Source organism: Corvus moneduloides, chromosome 22 (genome assembly GCF_009650955.1).
Source record: "Corvus moneduloides isolate bCorMon1 chromosome 22, bCorMon1.pri, whole genome shotgun sequence".
In the NCBI taxonomy this organism is placed as follows: domain Eukaryota; kingdom Metazoa; phylum Chordata; class Aves; order Passeriformes; family Corvidae; genus Corvus; species Corvus moneduloides.
Genome location: NC_045497.1, coordinates 3,506,662 through 3,526,848, shown reverse-complemented (window position 1 = coordinate 3,526,848; position 20,187 = coordinate 3,506,662). Strand labels below are relative to the sequence as shown.

The 20,187-nt window shown below is 47.9% G+C and overlaps 2 protein-coding genes across 2 annotated transcripts; both read left to right on the top strand.

Moving 5' to 3' along the window:
• Positions 1 to 25: 25 nt before the first annotated feature.
• Positions 26 to 14,394, top strand: CEP104 (centrosomal protein 104). Its single transcript, XM_032131698.1, has 22 exons — positions 26 to 104; positions 744 to 907; positions 1,429 to 1,602; positions 1,887 to 2,025; positions 2,649 to 2,714; positions 3,076 to 3,152; positions 3,296 to 3,464; positions 3,746 to 3,904; positions 4,503 to 4,730; positions 4,944 to 5,147; positions 5,644 to 5,811; positions 6,396 to 6,569; positions 6,907 to 7,083; positions 7,493 to 7,699; positions 8,171 to 8,287; positions 8,686 to 8,722; positions 8,801 to 8,882; positions 9,490 to 9,598; positions 9,872 to 10,010; positions 10,722 to 10,789; positions 11,025 to 11,115; positions 12,267 to 14,394. The coding sequence occupies exons 2-22, from the start codon at positions 795 to 797 to the stop codon at positions 12,398 to 12,400; spliced, it is 2,832 nt and encodes a 943-aa protein (XP_031987589.1). The 5' UTR covers positions 26 to 104; positions 744 to 794; the 3' UTR covers positions 12,401 to 14,394.
• A 777-nt stretch (positions 14,395 to 15,171) lies between these two features.
• LRRC47 (leucine rich repeat containing 47) lies at positions 15,172 to 19,994 on the top strand. Its single transcript, XM_032131340.1, has 7 exons — positions 15,172 to 15,810; positions 15,886 to 16,332; positions 17,042 to 17,158; positions 17,462 to 17,577; positions 17,900 to 18,002; positions 18,401 to 18,490; positions 18,669 to 19,994. The coding sequence occupies exons 1-7, from the start codon at positions 15,175 to 15,177 to the stop codon at positions 18,879 to 18,881; spliced, it is 1,722 nt and encodes a 573-aa protein (XP_031987231.1). The 5' UTR covers positions 15,172 to 15,174; the 3' UTR covers positions 18,882 to 19,994.
• Positions 19,995 to 20,187: the final 193 nt, after the last annotated feature.

Genomic DNA, 20,187 nt, shown 5'->3' with positions numbered 1-20,187 from the left:
GTCGGGGCCGCCCCGCGCAGGCGCCCCGGGGCGGGCGGAGCGGTCGCGCCTGCGCGGCGGGGCCGCGTTGCCATGAGAGCGGCGATGGGGCCGCGCTGAGCCAGGTGGGGCCCGGCCCGGCGCTTCCCCCCCGCGCTCCGCTCTCCCTCCGTCCCGGGGACCTCCCGAGGTCCCTCCAGGCCCCCGCGTGCTTTGTCCGCCGCCCGTCCTGGCCGTCCCCCCGGAGCGGTGCGGCCGTGACCCCTCCGGGCCTGCGCCTCCTGCGGGGCCGATGGGGGAGGGAGGGACGGGGCCGGTGTTGGTGCCGTAACACCGGCACGGCCCGGGCTGGGCAGCGGCGGTCCCGGTGCTTGTCTTGTGTCCCTGGCAGTAGCCGCGGTGGGTGCGTGGCGTTCCCAAAGAGACTAAACTGACCTTGTGCTTTGCTTTTTGTTCCTCTGGCTCCAACACACAGACCATGGTGCAGGTACAGGTTTGGTGCAGGTTGCTCCTGTGTGCATTTGGAGCTCTTAGTTTCAACTCCATCTTGGATTAGCAGGTTTAGTGTAATGTCAGACTGCTCTGCAAGTGAGCTATATCCTCGTTTTGCTCAGCACTAATCAAACCGGCACCATAAAAACATTTATGGTGCCAATGTTAATTAAAGGGAATATATATTTGTACTCATCATCTACTGACTTGACAGACCACAGGATGCAATTCTTTGACTGTAGTGTCTCAGTGGGTTTTTATCATCCTTCCAGGGATGAGTTTAAGCTTGAAGGCCGTGGCTCTGACCAGCTCAGCTCCCCAGGATGCCACACAAGATTGGTTTCACCGTGGTCAGTTCGTCGGGACACGAGGATGGGTTCAGTGCTCGGGAGCTGATGGTTCATGCACCAACAGTGAACGGGTGGCGGTCGCCCAGGTACTGTGAGGAGATGGTCTTGGAGCACTGAAGTTCTGAAGCACCAAGTTTAAAATGAGTGGCAGATGTACTGTGCGTGGTCAGAGCAGTTTGCAGCATCCCAGACTAAACTGATAAAGCAAAAAAGTTACTTTAATCCCATGGAATCGTCATCCTGGGGGAAGAAAGCACCTTGGTTAACACCTAAAGGCACTGCATTGTATTTAAATGAAGTCCTGGATAATGAAAATGGGAACTATTTGTGTTCTTGGCAGTCTTGGAGTTTGCAACTGCTTTGGCTTAGTATGAAAAATGTGTTTGTCTCAGCACATCCTCTAAACATGTGCGGGGCACCTGAACGTATGCACACAGTAAAGGGAAGGGAAAAATGTTTCCACTCTACTCTTGGGATTCTTCTTACAACAGTTATGATGTTGGCTTACAATTAATAACTTGAGAGTTCCATAATTAAATATTGCTCAAGTTGGAAGTGAAGTCTTCTTTAAAAGGATGATTGAATTCTGAAACCGTGTCTCTTTCAGGCTCTGTCAGTACCCCCAGGAAATCATCCTGCAGTTGGTGGAGAGGTGTCGGATCCGGAAGCTGCAGCTGCTCGCTCACCAGTACATGATTGCAAGCAAAATTGAGTTCTACATCAGTGAGAGTCTGCCCGAATACTTTGCTCCCTATCAGTCAGAGAGGTTTCAGAGACTCGGGTGAGTCAGAAAGTTCTGAATGAGTTTATTGTCTTAATAAGAAAAGCTTCAGGGGAAAATAGTACTCACTGTGGGTTGTGTGTGATGTGGACACGCTGTGTGAGCAGCAGAGAGATCCTGGGCTTGTGTAGCTCTGTGACAAAGCTGGAGATGCAGGTGAATTGTCTTGCCAGGAAAACAGCACACGTTGATTCACTTATGAGGGAGTTTTAAACCCGAGGAGCAGAAATCCTCCTGTGTGTTTGGATGTATCCTCTGCTCACGTGTTACGTTTTCCTTCCCAGTTATGTCCCTCTCTCAGACAATGAGAAGACTGATTTCAGAGCTCGAGAGTTGAAATCTGTGTACATGGATGCAGTTGGCCAGTACCTGAAGCTGATTTTCCATAAAAATTATGCCAATAAATACAACTTGTACGGGCAGGTGAGTTGAAAATCCTTACCTGGTAACCTAGGTGACACTTCCCTAGTAAAGAGCAGGCACAGAAGTCTGCTCCCTTGATTTGTAGAAGCAAAAAATGTTGGTAGAAAGCTCCTGTATTTATTTTAGTTTGTTTTAAAGCACAAAACACAAATAACAGGTTAGAATTGAGTTGGGATCAGCTGGATGCACCTCATCCAGAACAAACGAGTCAAGGGCACATTCTGTCACTCTTGTTTGTGCTGAGGTTTAGCCCACACAGCAGGGTGTGTGTTGAGGACAAGGAACTCCCTTTGAGAACAGCTTTGGGGTCACAAAGCCACTCTTGAGTGTTTTGGACCTGTTGTGGCATTAAGTGAAGGTGTTGCACAGCCACTGTGGTACAGACACACAAGCATCTGCCTCAGTTCTGCAGGGACTCATTTCAGTTCCATCCCAGACCAGGAAAGGGAACAGCACAACGGGGTTGTAGATTTGGTGATACATTTTCAGTGGAGCAGGAGGCACATTTAACACTCAGTGCTCCTCTCTGCTTCCACACCACCCTGATGACCACAGGCCCTGTTTTTTGTTCCAAGAAGAGAGGAATGAGCTCACATGTTTCCATTTTCTGTGAATCTCTGCAGGTTGCCCTGGTAGCTGTGAACATCATTGGGGATCCAGCAGACTTTGACAATGACAGCATGAGCAGCGTAAGTGCAAAGCATCCCTGTCCTTTTACTGATGCTCCATCTCTTCAAGAACAGGTTCCTGGAGTGAGGGGATGAACCTTTCTTCTGCCAGTTCTGTGCTGTAGCAGAGCTGTGTTGCATTAATTTATTTTTAGTGTTCTCTTGAAGCAAGAAATTTGACCCTAATATGGGAATGCAAAAATTAAAACACAATTAGTTGGGACATTTTCATTTTCAGCCTCTCCTTGCTTCAATGTGCCCCCAAACAAAAGTGCTCTACGTTGCAGAGCTGATGTTGGTTATGGAAAGTCAGAATTCTGTCTTGAACACACACCTGATACTGGTGAATGTGCATTAAGATTTTTTTTCCACCCTTCCAAAGCCTTCCAGAGAGAAGCTGATAGATCACTACTTGGGAATTAAATCAGATGACCCTGCCTTAGATGGAACTTACCTTGGGTAAGGATGTTCTTTGCATATACCCTGGCAAAACCTCTGCTTGGTGTGAAGTAGTTGTTGGTCTCTGTGTTTTGTTAATTCCCTGCTAATGAAAAGAGAAGCCTGGCTCATTGTAAATTATTTTATTCACTTTATGCCTTCAGGAAATGTGACTCCATTTCACCTCTGGACGATTTGGCCTTTGACATGTACCAGGACCCAGAGGTGGCTCAGATAATCCGGAGGCTGGATGAGAAGAAGCGGGAAGCTGTGCGTCACGAGTGCTACGACCACGCCAAGAAGCTCAAACAGGCCATTGCAGACTTGCAGAAGGTGGTGTTGAAAGATCTTTGGCTCCTAAGTGGAGCAGTGCTCCAGTGGCCTATCGGGGCCTTGCTGTTTGTGTGGAATCGTAATGATTTTTGATATATTTCCCAAAAGAATAGTTTTAAAGTCAGATAGCTTGATTGAGTCATTTGGCTGGAGGCAATGAGGCAAGTAGAGTAAGGCGATTCCAAGAAATGCTCAGTAAGGTGATTCCAAGAAATGCTCAGTAAAATGATTCCAAGAAACGTGCAGGAATATGATTCCAAGGTGATTTGTACCAATCCTAGGTGGGGGAGCGACTCGGCCGGTACGAGGTGGAGAAGCGTTACGCGGTAGAGAAGGAGGATTATGACCTTGCCAAGAAGAAGAAGGAGCAGATGGACGAGTACAGGCTGAAGGTGTACCAGCAGCTGGAGCTGCACGACCTCCTGGATGCACAGCTGCTGGTGGGTGCTGTTAGTCCACACTCAGGAGGGTGTTCTAAATAGAAATGGCGCAGCAACCCAGCTTAATTCACAAGTTAATAGAAATTTTGAGATTTGCTCAAGATTTTCAGCTTTCTGTTTGGATTGGGGATTTCCCCAACTTAAGACTCTCAATGTGGTGTTTCATGAACATGCTTAGTCTCCATAAATCACATTAAACTGTTGAGGTCTCAAGAAAATGGCATTAGGATCCTGAAATTTTTGCATAATTTCACATGATGCACATAAATAAGGTACTTTCTCCTATTTTGGAGGGGTAGAGGAGGCTTAGGCTGGTCTCAAGGCTAACCATACAGAATCCATGTGATTTTGTACATACATACAATTATGTAATGTTCTCAGAACAGGAAGTTTTATAATCTCTCCACACATGCACCCACACAGAATTGTTTTTTGACTGTTTCATAAAGCTGCATCCAGTGGGAATGATGACACACCTGTGAGCCAGGTTTAATATTTACTTGAAACCCCCGGAATCCTGTTGGCAGAGTTGTAGCTGTACTGACTGATTTTAGCACATTTTTAGCCTTGCTGTAAAAAATCTCCTTCCTTTTTTCAGATCCGAAAACCACCTGAGTTGCCTCTGGTGTCTGTGAGTGGCACTGAGAGCCCCCTGAGCTCCCCTCCTGAGCCTGCAGACCCACCCCAAGGAGAGCCCCAGAGGGCAGAGTCTGTGCTGGAAGAGCAGTTGGTGGATCCCACTTCTGAGTCTGTTGTTCCCTGCCAGTCCCCTCTTTCTCCTCAGACGCAGCCCACAACCTGCAAGGAAACATTTTCCAAGGAAAATGTGAGTAGTGTTCCCTCTGTTACTGCAGAAATCTGTCAGAGCAAACAATCTGATGTCCAACCTTCCAAACAACGGGGTTATTCTCGTGGTTAGCTGGGGAGTGATGCTGCTTTGATGTGAGAAAAATTGCACTGAGGTGAATCCAGTTAGCAATAAAACCACTTCACATCTGAGTCATTTCCAGAACAACAAATTTTTTATCTTTTCTGCTAGGTTGAATTTTTACCTTACGATGAGAGGCCTCTCCCAACCATCTGCAAGCAGGTGGATGAAGCTGTTGCCTACCTTGAGCCAGAGGTGACTGAAGAGGATGTGGGTGATGCTCCAAGGACTGGCAATGCTGGGGAACCCAAACCACTCACAGAGAAGGCACTGAGGGAAGCCAGCCCCGTTGTGGAAGTTTTTGGAGAGACTTTGGTAAGAACCAGTAGAACAAATCCATGGTTATTGTGCTCTGTGTTGAGTTGAGTGGATTTTTATGTGTCCAGAGCTGCTATTTAGAAATCTGAACTTAAAATTAGGCCTTGGCTTTATGGATGCCTGCTTTCAGTATTTCTACAGATCTGTAGCTTTGGTGATTGATTACTTGCTGTGCTGACAAACAGGCAGGATCCAGCAGGCTGCTTTAGGATATTGGTCCAGAATACCCATAACTTGCCACTGTCTTTTGCAGAGAGAGAGAAACCCTCACTGTGTCTTGAAGGGCTCCATGAGCCTGACCTGTTAATCCCATTTCTGTGATCACATTCCAAAATGTGTGCTTTTAATAAAGCCAGATTTCTGTGGGGAACACCTGGGGATTTCATGCTTCAGTTGATATGTTCTTTGTGAGTCTGGTTCTCTGTATAAATGTTAAATATGTGTTGAAATATCTGCAGGGACCTTTTAAGAGACAAACCTGTTCTGTGCCCAGGTTTCAGGAGCGTATTCCAGAACTTGGTCGTGTCGAGAGGACGCGTTACTGGCTGTGTACAAGAAGCTGATGGAAGTGTCAGTGGACACTCCAAAGGAGGATTTAAGGAGCATGCTGAGAGCTGCTGTTTTCCTTGTGGAAAGGGCCATCAAAGACACCGTGTCTTCAGTAAGTTGGGATAGGTTTGATGCTCCAGTGAAGAACTGGCAGCCAAAATTGCAGAACCGTGGGGTTGAGATACTTGGAACAAATTGTTTATAAATCTGCTGTTAAGTCCAAACCCAAAACCCCTCAAAACTCTAAAACCAACTGGGCAATATCTGGCATTGAGCAGATGGAGAACACTACCCTGGGCTGAGCCATGAGCTTGACAAACATCTGCTGATGCAGTAAATGTGCAGTGAGGTTGGGCCTTTTTGTTTGTTAAAGTTGAAATACAGCAATGAAGTAACTCTTAGTTACTTCACTTGAGAGCTCAAGGGACTGCACTTAGCTGAGGGACACTTGTTCATCAAATAAACCTTAAATAAGAAGAAAAGAAGAAAATCGAGTTGCTACTCTTTATAAAACAATTTCTGAAGCCTTTCATCTAAGTCCTAGCAACAGGTTTTCTGGAAGAGAGTTGTCTGAAGTAGCTTCTATTAAGGGTGTTAACTCTAATTCCAGATTAAGAATAGATTTTACTGTATTGTCTGAAAACAGGGGGCTCTGTGTTATTTTTGCTCAGTGTTTCCTTTTTCTTTCTAACTTAGGTTTTTCAGGCTTCCCTGAAACTTCTAAAAATGATCATTACCCAATATATACCAAAACACAAACTAGGGAAGCTAGAAACTTCTCATTGTGTGGAAAAAACCCTGCCACATTTGCTTTCTAGAACAGGAGACTCCTCATCCCGTCTTCGTCTTCTGGCTTCAACCTTCATCCAGGTGGGTGTTTCCCTTCAAATTTGGGAGCTCACAGGTGGGAAACACCTGATCAGAGTGGGCTGTGAGACCAGGGTTGGCTGCTGTGAAGTGTTACAGCTTACCACAGAATCTTATCAGAGAATAGCTGGGGTTGGAAGGGCCCTCTGGAGATCATCCAGTCCAACCCCCTGCCAAATCAGGGTCACCTGGAGCAGTCTGGGGCTACCTGCTGCTCTGCAGGTGTGACTCACGTTCTTTGTTGCAAGTGACTTACAGAGATGAGAAAACTCTCCTTTGCAGAGACAGGTAATTGTCCTCATGCAGTGTCTGCCTGCTCACTGCCTCTGTGTGTTCCTAGGAAATGGCACTGTGCCCTGAAGTGAAACCTCTCCAGATTATTCCAGTCCACCTGGTTAAAACATTTAAACCAAACTCCCCAACACACCTGGCAATGAGCCACGTGGAATTGGTGGAATCTCTCTTGAGAGCCATGGGGACTGAAAACTCCGGGTTTACCGTCAACAACGTCATGAAGGTAAGAGGTTGAGGTTACAGCACATGGAGGATTTTCTGATGGTTTTCTGGGGGCTTGCCTGGCTGGTTTGGAGTGCTTGAGAATTTCTGAAGAGGAGTATTCCCCTGATCAACAGTGCTGGTAATTTTAGACCAGGTTGGGCAGGGCTTGGAACAACCTGGTCTAGTAGGAGGTGTCCCTGCCCATGGTATGGGGTGGAATGAGATGAGCTTTAAGGTCCCTTTCAACCCAAACCACTCTAGGATTCCATGAATCAAGATATGGGGAAAAAAGAATCAATAGGTTAAAGAGTATTTGCAAAACCTGTCTTGTAGGAAGATTTCTCCTGCTGCAGGAGAGTCTTGGACTAATAAACGAATCCTTAAAAATGCAAGAGAAGAGAGACATAATTGTTTACAATTATTTTCAGTTTGCCACGGGGGCTCTGGAGCACAGGGCCCACGAGGTGCGTGAGGTGGTGCTGCGGATCATCTTTGCCATGTACAGGGAGCACAGGGCAGCCGTGCTGGAACATCTCCCTCCGGACGACGCCGGTGCCCGCAAGACCGTGCGCTACAAAACACTCTTCGATGGGTTTGCCAAAATCGACGGGAAATCTTCTGAAACTGAAATGAGGGTATGCAATGAGAGGGCAGAACGTACAGGGCCACTTCAGACACGGCAGTTGGCTGAGTAGTATCCTGATTTCCTGGCAGGTTGGATGCTGCACAGGTAGCAGAGTGTCTTCAGGTGTGTGGTTAATGTTCCTTAGTGTAGCAGGCTCAGTGTGTTCCCTATACTCACTGCTGGGAATAAAGCCAACAAGGAATACAGAGATGGACAAGCAGTTGGGAAAATGCACAAATGCTATTTTCTGCTGTCAGCCCTTGGGAACAGTAAGCCCAAAGGCTGTGCTGTGTGTTCCTTTCAGGTGGTGCAGAGGAATTTGGGAGAAGGGAGGTGTGGCTGTATCACACTCATCACTTAACCAAGCAGGAGATTTCCTGTCCTGTATCAGCCATGAGCACTGTGCTGATGTGTTTTGCAACATCTTGTGTATGAGGGATGGTTCCAAAGCTTTTGGAACTGACAGAGTATTTCCTGCCAGGCGCAGAGGAAAGCAGCAACAGAAGCAGAGAAACAGACAAAGGAGGAAATTAAAGTTCTAAAAGGCCACCCAGCAGCTCTAAAGTTAGAGTTACTAGAAGAGGTTGAAACTGAAGAGGTGAGCATGTTTTGGTTTAAAGTTATTTTAATCCTTTGCTCCTCGGGTATCATGGACTTAGACAATGAGCATTGGAGTTGGCTCATTAAAAAGAGAGAAACTCCAGACATACCCTGGGTGACTTTTCTCCTCAGCAGTCCAGTTTAAAATCTGGGATGTTGTTTTTCCTAACATAGTGTAAAATCTGGATTCTTTATTATAATATAACAATATAATAATACCTTTATAATATAAAATAGTACCTTAATACAGGATGTTTGCCCTAGAACCAGAAGCACAAACATTGTAGTGCATTGGCTCTGCTTCTAAGTTTAAAATTCCAGACAGAAATCAGAATATAGTGTGTTCCTTTTCTCCCTGGAAGGCAAATTTCTGAGTTAAATTTCTTTGTTCAATAGGAGAAAGAATCTGATTTTCGGAAGACAGAGATTCGAGGTAGGTAGTTTCAAATAAGAGTTAAGAAACATAGATGAATTAAGACGTGATTTTGGTTTAATAGTTCTCTCCTTACAGGTTACCAGCTATATGGAAGCCCCCAGGCTACAGCAGCAAATATTCAGGAGGAACTTTCCTCTGTTGCAAATTACCTGGATAAGTAAGTGAGATGAGCCTCTAATCACCTTAAGCACTTGGTGTCATCTGTGAGCCCCTAACAGTAATAACATTTTTCCAGTAGATCAAAGCTAATACCTTCAGCAGTGAAACAATAAAGACTAAAATCTCCTCTAACACATTTGGAATTATCGCCAGGCAATCCTAGCTGCTTTTTTTTTTTTTTTTTAAGTTCTTGGACAGTGTGACTTTGTACTTTTTTTTTTTTTCTGAGTGTTTGCTTGTGGGATAAGAAATAGCCAGAGTTTAATGTTCAGCTGCCAGTGTGAAATAAGGGGAAAATGTGGTGTGGCTTTGCTGGGTGTTGTAGGGGGAGGGTGGAGAGGAAGCCCTTGGGAATTCTGGATCCAGGAAAGCCAGTTTTGGTGGGCAGCTGTCAGAACTTTTGTGGAATTTTCTATAGGAAAAAATGCTCTATAGTTGTATTTACCATAAATTACTCCCAGTACCTGCCCCATCCTCAGGTCAGCACTACACAGGGAAAAGAACATCTTCAAGATATTGGCTGTTTTTCAGAATAGCTTGGAACAGAAGGAACAGGGCTCATCCATTTCTCTCTGGTGTCACTGATGTTTGTATTTTTTTCCCAGCTTGTGTATTTTTTGTGGTGAAAGGAACAAGTCCTTCACAGAGGAAGGGTTGGATCTGCATTACTGGAAGCACTGCCCCATGTTAACCCGGTGTGAGCACTGCAAACAGGTCAGACTGAGCTTCCCACAGCTACTAAAGACATTGACTGCTGTTATTCTGGTTTAGAGGCACTGTCAGATATTTAACGCTCAGGCAGGTGAATTCTGAACACACCTGTGTGATTTGGGTAGCGCTTTTGGAAAAGAGCAGCATTAGAAAATGAATTAATAAATGGACTGAAATGGAATTTTCCCTTTGTCCTTTTGGAAGGTGAGGCTAAAGTGATTTTTTTTAAATCCCATCCCTATTTGCTCAGCACAAACCTTCGTGGCTGTGTTGCAGATGCTGGAGATCGCCAGCCTGACGGAGCACCTGCTGACTGACTGTGACAAAAGGGACAGCTTTGGGAAGTGCCCACGCTGCAGAGAGGCCGTGCCCAGGGATGAGCTGCCCAGACACACAAAGAGCAGGATTTGCAATCGTGAGTAGCTCCAAACAGGAAGGTGGAACATCAGAGGTTCAGACTTTCAAACACCAGGGATCTTTGGCAAGTCAGGCTGCTTGTGTTTCAGCCTTAGGGATCTAAGTAAATCCTTAGGAGGGAGAAGATTTGGGATAAATGCCTGAGTTTTACAGTGCTTGGCCTCTGTGAATGTGTGTGGGGAGGGTGAGTGAAAAGACTGGAAAATCTCTACCATATCCCTGTGGATTGAGCGCTATCCCAGCACAGAAAGGACATGGACCTGTTGGAGTGAGTTCAGAGAGGGCACCAAGCTGATCAAAGGGATGGGTCACCTCTGCTATGGGGAAAGGCTGAGAGAATTGGGATTGTTTAGCCTGGAGCAGAAAAGGCTTTGAAGTGACCTAATTGTGGCCTTCCAGTGCCTGAGGGGGCTACAAGAAAGGTGGAGAGAGACTATGTACAAGGGCCAAGAGTGGCAGCACAAGGGAGAGCTGGATGATCTTTAGGATCCCTTCCAATCCAGGCAATTCTGGATTCTGTGGTTCCTTTTGATCTTGTTTTGATGAAGATGATTAAACATGGAGCTTCTTTGGGAGCAGTTAATGATAATGGGGCAGGAGCTGGGTTAGTCATGGGGTAGTTTTATGCTATTTGCTGTGCAAATTCTCTTCTTGTGTCTGAAATTAGCCTCTCTTTGCAATTCTTACATTGTTTTTCAAACAATTTCAGCTGCCAAACCAGAAAACGTGGCTAACCGTTGCCCTCTGTGCCATGAGAACTTTCCCCCTGGAGAGGAGGTGAGGCCACCCTTCACTCTGATGTTGTTATGGGTTGTTTTCATGTGACATACGTTTCAAGATATATTAAAATAATGGATATATTAATTTCTATTCCATATCAAGGATCTCACACTTTGAAAAAGCAGATTAAAGTGCTGTTGCCATAAAGCCTGTACACAATTATCATTTTCCCCATGTGACATTGGCTAATTTTGCTGGAGTTGTACTATCCCTTCTTTGTAATTGACTTCAGGCCTGGAGATCTCACCTGATGGACAGAGATGGCTGTAAAATGAACCAGCGGAGGACATCCCCCATGAACAAAACCATTCTGGTGCAGCCTGGTAAGACATTAGTTAGTGATAATAACGTTTGCTTAATAAGGAAAGTGTTTCATCCCCAAGAGCTGGGTCTGTGCAATTCATGGTTTGCATTTGTGTGAGCTAAGTGATAGTTCTTGTGCTGGAGCAGTGTGCTTGGGGAGCAGATTCCCAAAATCATGCAATAACAATCATGTTAAAAGGAGGACACAAGCTCAGCTGGTGGGGAAAACTGGCAGATTGGATAAATTGATCAGTTCAGGGTTTTTTTCTGCGGAACAGGATGACCATGAATAGAACAATCAGCTGAACAGTGTTCTGGAAAGCTCCTGAACGCTGACACAGGGAACCAGAGCCTGATTTAGCTTTTAGTGGCCAATCAAAGGCTTCTAATCTGATCCTAATTACAGGGTGAACTGAACAGTGAGTGCTGTGCACTGCTTTTCCTTTCCAGTCCAGACCCAGGAACTTGACAGATTTATCATTGTGCAGCTTTTTTACTGTCAGAGAGACTTTGATGCTGATGTCAGGTGGTGTTTTTTTTAACAGTTCTCTTTATGAAGCACGTGGAAAATCCTTTTATTTCCAGAGCACAGAAGTTAAACAAACTGCCTGCAGCACCAGAACTTTCAGCCAGTTACATCCAAACCTTTCCTCCTTCAGACTCTGGAGATTTTTAGTCAGCTGCATGTTCAGAGTTCACCTGCTCTATCCGAGCTGTGCTTGCTCATATCTGCATGTCAGTACTCCAGGTTCCTGGAAGGAGCTCTGGAATTGCCCATTCCAGCTGACCTTAATGAATCATAGGGATTAAACTCAGCACCTCCCAGTCTTAAACTGGATCCACAGTTCAGTCTGTCCTCAGCTTTGCTGTTTGTTCTGGCTGATGAGATGCCAGGCAGTTGTTAGTTTGTTGCTGCTTAGAATTTGGAAACAGAAGCAAATCCTGCCTGCATAAACTGATTCCAGAGCTATTTCCTAGAGATAGGAAAAGGAGCCCTGACCATGGAGTCTGACCTCTGCTGGTGTGGAACATGCTGAGGCACAATGCCTGTCAGCTTCTGGCTGCTTCAGTCATTCAGACTTAACAGATCTTGGGAATCAAAACAGTGGATTAAGTTCACTGCTGGGACTAGATGTGCTTGCAATAATGATCTCTATTTTTCTCTTCACAGCCAAAGTAGGTGGCTACTGTTTGAGGAAACCAGGTCCTTCAGGAGCAAAGTTTCAACCTCCTTCAGTAGGAAACAGGATCCGAGCCCGAGGGGGCCCAAATAAAAGCAGTGGCAAAACATACTCAAAGCGATGACAAGACAAGTATTTCTTCCTTTGTCTTAATAACTGGGCACGTGGCTGTTCAGAGCTATTTAAGAATTGTGGGCAACTTGTATCATCTTTTCTGTGGGCTGTTTTTAGCCTTGATCAGTGCCCAGTGTGATCCCCACGGCCATCCCTTGGCGTTGCTGTCACTGCAGGACTGGGCTTTGCTCCTAAGAATGCTCCTGTTAGAAATACCAAATATTCTGGGCCACAAACATTATTCTGACAGATAACTCTGCTCTCCTTTCCAATCCCATGTCTGTAATTTAATGGGTTCAAGCACATTAATTACGTCAGGGGAGTGAAGTCTCTTCCCTGGGTCCCCCGAGGTGCTCGAGGAACAGGAGCCAGGCGTGGGGGAAGCCTGACCTTACATGTATGTCAGATTTAGGGTTCTAAAGACAGCAGAGCTGTACCCAAAGCACTGCTTAATCCCAGGAATTAGCACCAAATGGAAAATCCAGAGGGCTGGTTGGATGTTCTCCTGTGCTATGCTGCTGTGTAGGAGGTGACAGGACATTGTGGCCTCTCTCACTGTGCACCAAGTGCCTTATGAACCCACTTGGCAGGAGGGTTAAACTAAACCCTCCAAGTCTGTGTCCCCAAGAAATGGCCCCTTACAGAAATGAAAAAATAAACTTGGTTGGGCCCTGAAGAGTTGAATTAGTAAATTTAGACCTTTTTGCCTGCTTTAGTGCACTTTCAGCTCAAATACTGAGCTTTTCTAGTTAGATCTTGATTAACACAACCAGCCACAGACTGCAGCATGTCTTTAACAGCTTCAGAGAGACAAAGTCTATTAAGACCCAAGGCATGAAGCTTTGTACCAAAGCAGCAATTCTCACATCTCTACCTGTAACATTCCAGCTGTTGCTTTCCAGGATGGAATTGGTACCATGGGCACGGGAATGAGTGATCATAATAATATAAGGGGAAATTTGGGGGTTTTTGCTCCCATGGAGTGAATGTGTGGTGGTGTTCAATATATAAATAGCTGATTTTGTAATACAGTTTTTCTAGTTTGCCTGCAGCCCACTTAGCAGCTTCTGGATTTTCCAGGTAGATCAGTATGCTTGGATTTCAAAAAATCTTGGTATAAATTGTTTCTCTAACTCTTCCAAATACATATCTCAATAATTACACACACATTAGGAACATACATACAATCATATCTATATTAACAAATACACAGGTATTTTTATTTTCCCTTTAGTAACACAGGTTCCTATTTGAGAGCCTAGTATTCTGTATGCTGAGTAAATAATAAATATCTAACAATTACCATTGATCTTGCTCAGAGGTGTAAGGATGAAAACTACTCTGTGGTACGATAAGGAAGTAACTTAGCAGTGATAAAATGGCAACTTTTTAGAATGTGAAAGGACCCTTTTGGAACACAGTAGGACCACCAGTGTCATCTTTAAAAGTGGATTTCCTGGGGCTGTCCCTTAATAAACAACCTGGGTTTGCCACAGTGGCAAAATAAGCACTGGGGTGAAAAACACTGTGAGGTTTAATGCTGTGCCATGAGGTCTTGAGCAAAATGTTCCAGAGGAAAACCATTGCACGGGTGCAGGTCTGAGCAAGGGAAAGAAGGTCTGCAAAGTGTTGGACTGGAAACTGGATTTGGCAAGAACAGGACTGCAGTGGGAAGGAGCGTGGTCCTGAGCTCAGGGCTGGTTTCTGTGTCATCTCTGTCCGAGTGAACTGTGCCTGAGTGTCAGTTGAGGTGTTTCCATCTGTGTCACTTCAGATTATTCCAGAACAGCCCATGTCCCTGTGTGCAGGAGCTGATCTCATCCCAAAAGACCTCTTGGTGTTCCACTACCCCAAGAAAGCAATTTATAGTGATTGCGTGTTCCAAAGTGCTGGATGAACAGAGGAAGTATTGAAATCTGGGAGATTTTCTCAAGAAAAGGAGTCACTTGTGTTAAATGTCAGTTATTTTTATTGCACATATTTAATAAATTACTTTAGCCAATCTGGAGGGTACCTCTGCATTTTCCAGCTGCTACAATGGAAATCGGTGCAGGGGGGAATGAGGGCATGGCTCCTGCAGCACCTGGGAGTACGTGTGTGTGCTGTACCTGGACCTGTGTACGTTGTACCTGTGTGTGTGTGACCCCTACCTGTGTGACCTGTGTACCAGAGCGTGCTGCAGCTGTGTGAGCTGAACCTGGACCTGTGTGAGGTGTACCTGGACCTGTGTGTAGAGTACCTCTACCTGTGTAAGTTGTACCTGTACGTGTGTGAGGTGTACCTGGACCTGTGTGTGCTGTACCTCTACCTGTGTAAGTTGTACCTGTACGTGTGTGTGCTGTACCTGGACCTGTGTGTGCTGTACCTCTACCTGTGTAAGTTGTACCTGTACGTGTGTGAGGTGTACCTGGACCTGTGTGTGCTGTACCTCTACCTGTGTAAGTTGTACCTGTACGTGTGTGTGCTGTACCTGGACCTGTGTGTGCTGTACCTCTACCTGTGTAAGTTGTACCTGTACGTGTGTGAGCTGCACCTGGGCCTGTGCAGCTCCGCTGGGGCAGACGCGCTGCTCGGCGGCGACGCAGTCCCGTGTTTTGCCCTTGTTTCAGGTATCACTACCCAGGAGCAGCGCCCGGCCCCTCCCGGCCGGACCGCGCCGCCGCTCTCCCCCTGCTGCGTTCCCGCAGCGGGTTCGGGTGGCGGCCGGACCCTCCCCGAGGGCGGGACCTGTGCCGGGGGCGGTCCCTGGGCGGTGGCGCCGGCCGCGGGCGGGGTGTGGGCGCGATGGCGGCGGCGGGGCCGTGGCCGGAGCTGGAGGCGGCGGCGCGGGAGCGGCGGCGGGAGCTGTCGCTGGCGGGCGCGGCGGTGGCCGAACGGGTGGCGGCGGGCGGCGGGCGGCTGCCGGAGGCGCTGCTGGCGCTGCCGCTGCTGCAGTCGCTGGAGCTGAGCGGCTGCGCGGCGCTGCGGGAGCTCGGCCCGGGCGTGGCGGCCGCGCTGCCCGCGCTGCACACGCTGGTGCTGAGCCGCAACGCGCTGGGCCCGGCCGGGCTGGGCGCGGGGTTGGGCGGGCCCCTGCCCGCGCTGCGCCTGCTCGACCTGTCCGGCAACGGGCTGGAGACGCTGCCCGCCGCGCTCGGCGGGACGGGGGACGGCGCGGGGGACGCGGCCCCGGCCTTCCCGCAGCTGCGCAGCCTCAACCTGAGCGCGAACCGGCTGCGGGAGCTGGGCCCGGGGCTCGCCCGCGCCGCGCCGCAGCTGCAGGAGCTGCTGCTCTCCGGGAACCGGCTGCGAGCGCTGCCCGGCGGCCTCCTGCCCCCCGCCGGGCCCCCCGCGCCCTTCCCGCTGCTCAGCCGGCTGGACGCGGCCGACAACGAGGTGGAGGAGCTGGGCGCTGACATCGCGGCGCTGCCGGCGCTCAAGGTGGGAGCGGACCCCGCTGCCCCGCCCCGGGTCCGCATCGCGCACCCCTGACCGTCCCATCTCTGTCCCCTCCAGAGCCTGGACGTGGCCAACAATCAGCTGCGGGAGCTGCCCGCCGCGCTGGCCGACTGCCCCCGCCTGAAGGAGGCCAACTTTAGGGGCAACCAGCTGAGGGACAAGCGGCTGGAGAAGATGGTCAATGGGTGCCAGACGAAGGCCATCCTGGAGTACCTGCGGGCCGGGGGCCGTGGGAAGGGGAAGGCCGAGAATGCCAGAGAAGAGGTCAGGAAGAAGAAGAGGGAGAAGCAACAGAAGAAGGACAGTGGGGATGGAGAGCAGGATGAGGTGGAAGAGGCGAGCAAGCTGCTGGTGAAGGTTCTGCACGTCTCCGAGAACCCAGCACCTTTGGTGGTCAAAGTGAGCCCGGGTGTCAAAGATGTTCGAGCCTTCATCGTGTGCTGTGTGCTGAAGGGAGTGAACCTAAAGCCGGGAAATGCTCTCAAGAGGTTCCTGTCCATGCAGGTAACAGCTGCGGTCTCGTGGTACTCATTTGGAAAGGCAGAGTTGGAAATAGACTGTTCCAGGCTCCTTCCAGCAGATGAGTTTGTGAAACTTAGGGCGAGCTCCTCACCCTGCAGGTGTGAGGGTACAGGGTGAGTGGTCCCTGCCAGCAGCATTTGCCCAGTCAATCCAAAATCAGCAGGACTGGTTGTTGGGAAGGGCCCATCATAGCTCAGGTATTGTCATGAGGGCGGTGGATGCACTCATATTTGCGTTGTGACTGTAACAGCAGCTTGTTAGTGCTGTGGAACCTGTTGAGAGCTAAAAATAACCCTGTGTCCGTGTGTAGAGATCCCCCGCGTTAGCTTCAGGTTCCCTGATCTGTGCTAAAGCCATGTTTCACACCCAACTTTCTGACTGACGTATCATGCCCACAGACCTGTCCCTTAGGTGGCAGGTGGGAGCTGCTTTCAGGTTGCAAGACTTGAGTATTTGGGATCATTTTCTGATATAAAACTTGTTTTCCCTGTTGAGAAAGGTGTCATGTGTTGCCAGGCTTTGCTACCTTTGCATTTGGACTGTAGTGCAGATACAGGTGAAGGGATGGGCTCTGTTTCATACTCACCTGGCTGGTAGTGCTGCTAACATTAAAGATAGAAGAATCTGCACTCAGGAGGGGTAAATTATGTTGACTTTTTGATCTATTTTGATGGCATCCTTTATGTTTCAGACTAAGCTGCATGAGGACATCTGTGAGAAGCGCACAGCGGCCACGATTGCCACCCATGACTTGCAGCTGGTCAAAGCTCCTCTGACATACGATGTTCAGCCTCCTGATGCGCTCAAGGTAGGGCTTTAGGGTAGTTTCTTACCCCAAAGAGCCTAGAAAACAAACTCCAGGAACTTTACTTTAGAGGTTGTGCTGTTTTCCCTGCTGTACCAGGTACCTGGTTTAGTACTAGTGACTGAGCCTGTTTTTCAAGTGGGTGTTACAGCAGTCTGTGTGAAATGGAAATTTTTCTGTGCTGAAAAAGACGTGACAACTTGCAGGAGTATTGTTTTAATTATTGATTTGCTTACAGGAGAGTGTTATAACCCTGGTGTTTGAGTGAAATTGAATTCAAATGTTTTGTTTTCTTGTGTGGTGCAGATCATGCCCCTGGGTCGGAAGGAGATCAAGGCAAAGGACCTTCTCCGCCAGCTGCAGCTGGAGGCTGAGGAGCAGCGGAAGCAGAAGAAGCGTCAGAACGTCTCTGGGCTGCACAAGTCAGTGCCCTGTTGTGGTTTTACCCCATGTACATTTAGGTGACTGCACTGGGGATGGGGCAGATCTGTTTAGAACAGCAGACACAAGGGAAGCAGAGAGGAATGAAGTGTGTGTGGTGCACGTGCTGTGAGCTAAGTGAATCAGAGATGAGGTAAAGCTGACAAAGTAGCAGATGGGCTGTAAAGCAGTGTGTGGCCCTGCCCTGTGCGTTCACTGCTCGTGCAGAGATCACACACTAATTCTTTTTGTCACTATTTCTTGCCATTGTGTCCAGCTGCTCTCTCAGTTGCTCGCTTCTTACTGCTTTGTTTCTCGTGGCAGGTACCTGCAGCTGCTGGATGGCAAAGACAACTACCCGTGCCTGGTGGATGCTGAAGGTGCTGTGATTTCCTTCCCACCAATAACCAATAGTGAGAAAACAAAGGTACTTCCCGTTTGTTATTAATTTATGTTAATAATTAAACAGTGTTTCCCTCTACTGAGAGGTGTTTAACTCGAAGACGTACGCAGTTCTGTGAAAGTTGTGCTTGCATTCCACATACAAACTCTCACAGCCTGTGTCATGTGGGCCCCACTGTCAGACTGAGAGGGACCTGGGAGTTACAGTTTTACCTCTGGAAATCTGTTCCAAAGCACCAGCCTGCCTGTGCAAAAGCTTTGTGGAAGGGCAAGAACGTGGTTTTTGACTGGTAAAGAAGAGCAGACCTTTGCCCCTGCTTAAACTGAGTGAAAGCCATCAGCTCTTTGTACTGGGACGTGTCCAGGGGGCTGTGGGTGAGGTGCTCTGACTCCTGACTTGCTTCATCTCTGAAACTCTTGCAGATTAGAAAAGAGACCCGGGACCTGTTTCTGGAAGTGACGAGCGATACCAGTTTACAGATCTGCAAAGATGTGATGGACACCCTTATCCTGGTAGGAAGTTCAGGAAAATATCCTTCTGTTCTTGGCGGGGCTTCTACCAAATGTGTCATTGCTCACATGCATTGAGAAGAGCACGGAAGCTGATTTGTATTTCAGCAGTACTATTATTCCCTCTGATTCATTTTCTGCCACAGAATTGATCTTGTTCTCTGTATTTTGCTTTTAACAGAAAATTGCAGAACTGAACAGATCTACCTTGGAGAACAAGGAAGGCTCTGGTTCAGATATGGAATCAGATGCTCTTTGTGGACCAGGGAATTTGACCCTACCCTTGGTGGTGGAGCAGGTGCGAGTGGTGGACACGGATGGGAACTTGAAAGTACTTTATCCTTCAAAAACTGACCTGGCCACAGTTTCCTCTCTGCTGACTGTGATCCGTTAGCAGCTGCCTGAGCCGAGAGAGGATTCCATTTCCTTTTTTTTTTTTGTTTTGTTCCCATACTCAACAACGCAACTGGTGCACAACAAGGTGGTTTGGGTTTTTAAAGAAAAGATGCGGAGCATCCTGCTGGGAAGGCAGCCGCTTCAGAGTTTGATGAGCTACAGCAAGGAGAGTTGGGATCTTTCAGCCTTAACAGAGATCGTCAGTGTTAGGCCTGGGCAGAAAGAGCAGCATCTTCCAATGTGGGCTGAAGGCAGAGAAGGTGCTGGATGTCAGAACGCAGTAGAGAAAATCATTACGATGTTTAAAGCAAGCACAGTCACATTTTTCTGCAAGATCACTTTTTCCTCCTGGTGTTTCATCTGGATCATTATTTTGGCAGCAGAGGAATGCAGTAATTGACAGTGTGGAACCGAGGTCCTCTGCTGGGTACAACCTGGAGTCAGAATGCCAAAGCACTTTGCTGACATCTCGTTCTGCACAATTTTATTTTTATCTGGAGTAACCGGACATTTAGTTGCTGTCAGAAGCGTTTAATTGCTGTCAGAACTTGAGGGATGTGTTTTAACATGATGGTTTCTGTGCTCAGGCATGAGCATAGCTTCCATTTTTAAGGGGTTTGTTGAGTCAGCTGCAGGGTTTGTGTGTCCCAGTGCATTTCAGGGCCGTCCTCCATCCCTGTGGCAATTGTGGTGACCCTGTGCGTGCCTGGAGAGTTACTGTGATCGAGCACTGGCTTTGTTCTTGCTGAGGAGGTTCAGGTACATCCAGAGCTGCCTCAAACTGACACTGCTGAACTCCCTGTCCCCCCAAAATACAGGCACTGATGCCCAGAGTGATCCTCCTGGAGCTTTCTGCCCTACCCACATATTTTTACCTTCCAAAATATGGGCAGTTGGAGCAGTTCTCATTTGGCAATCTGTGGGTGACCTCTGTGCGTGGGTGAGCACTGGTGTGAACTCACACCTCTCCCTGAGCCAGGGTGACCTCCACATTGACTCTCTTCTGGTAAAAATGGTATGTCAGAGCTCTAACTGAACTGATACTGTGTCAAATACATCCCCGTGTTGGTTGCACATGGAATGGAAAAATAAAGCAGCTCTTGCAGCCATGGCACTGTCGCTCGTTTTGGCATTGGTGGACGTTCAGTTGTGTCACTTAGAAGCTTCCCAAAGGAAAAATGGGAATTTCACACTTCCCAGCTGCTTATAGCCAAGCAGTCCTTGTGCTTCAGGCTTCTCTGGGCAGTCAAGTGTTAACAGACGAAGGACTTAAAGTGACTTGTGCTCTGAGTCGGCTGAAACAA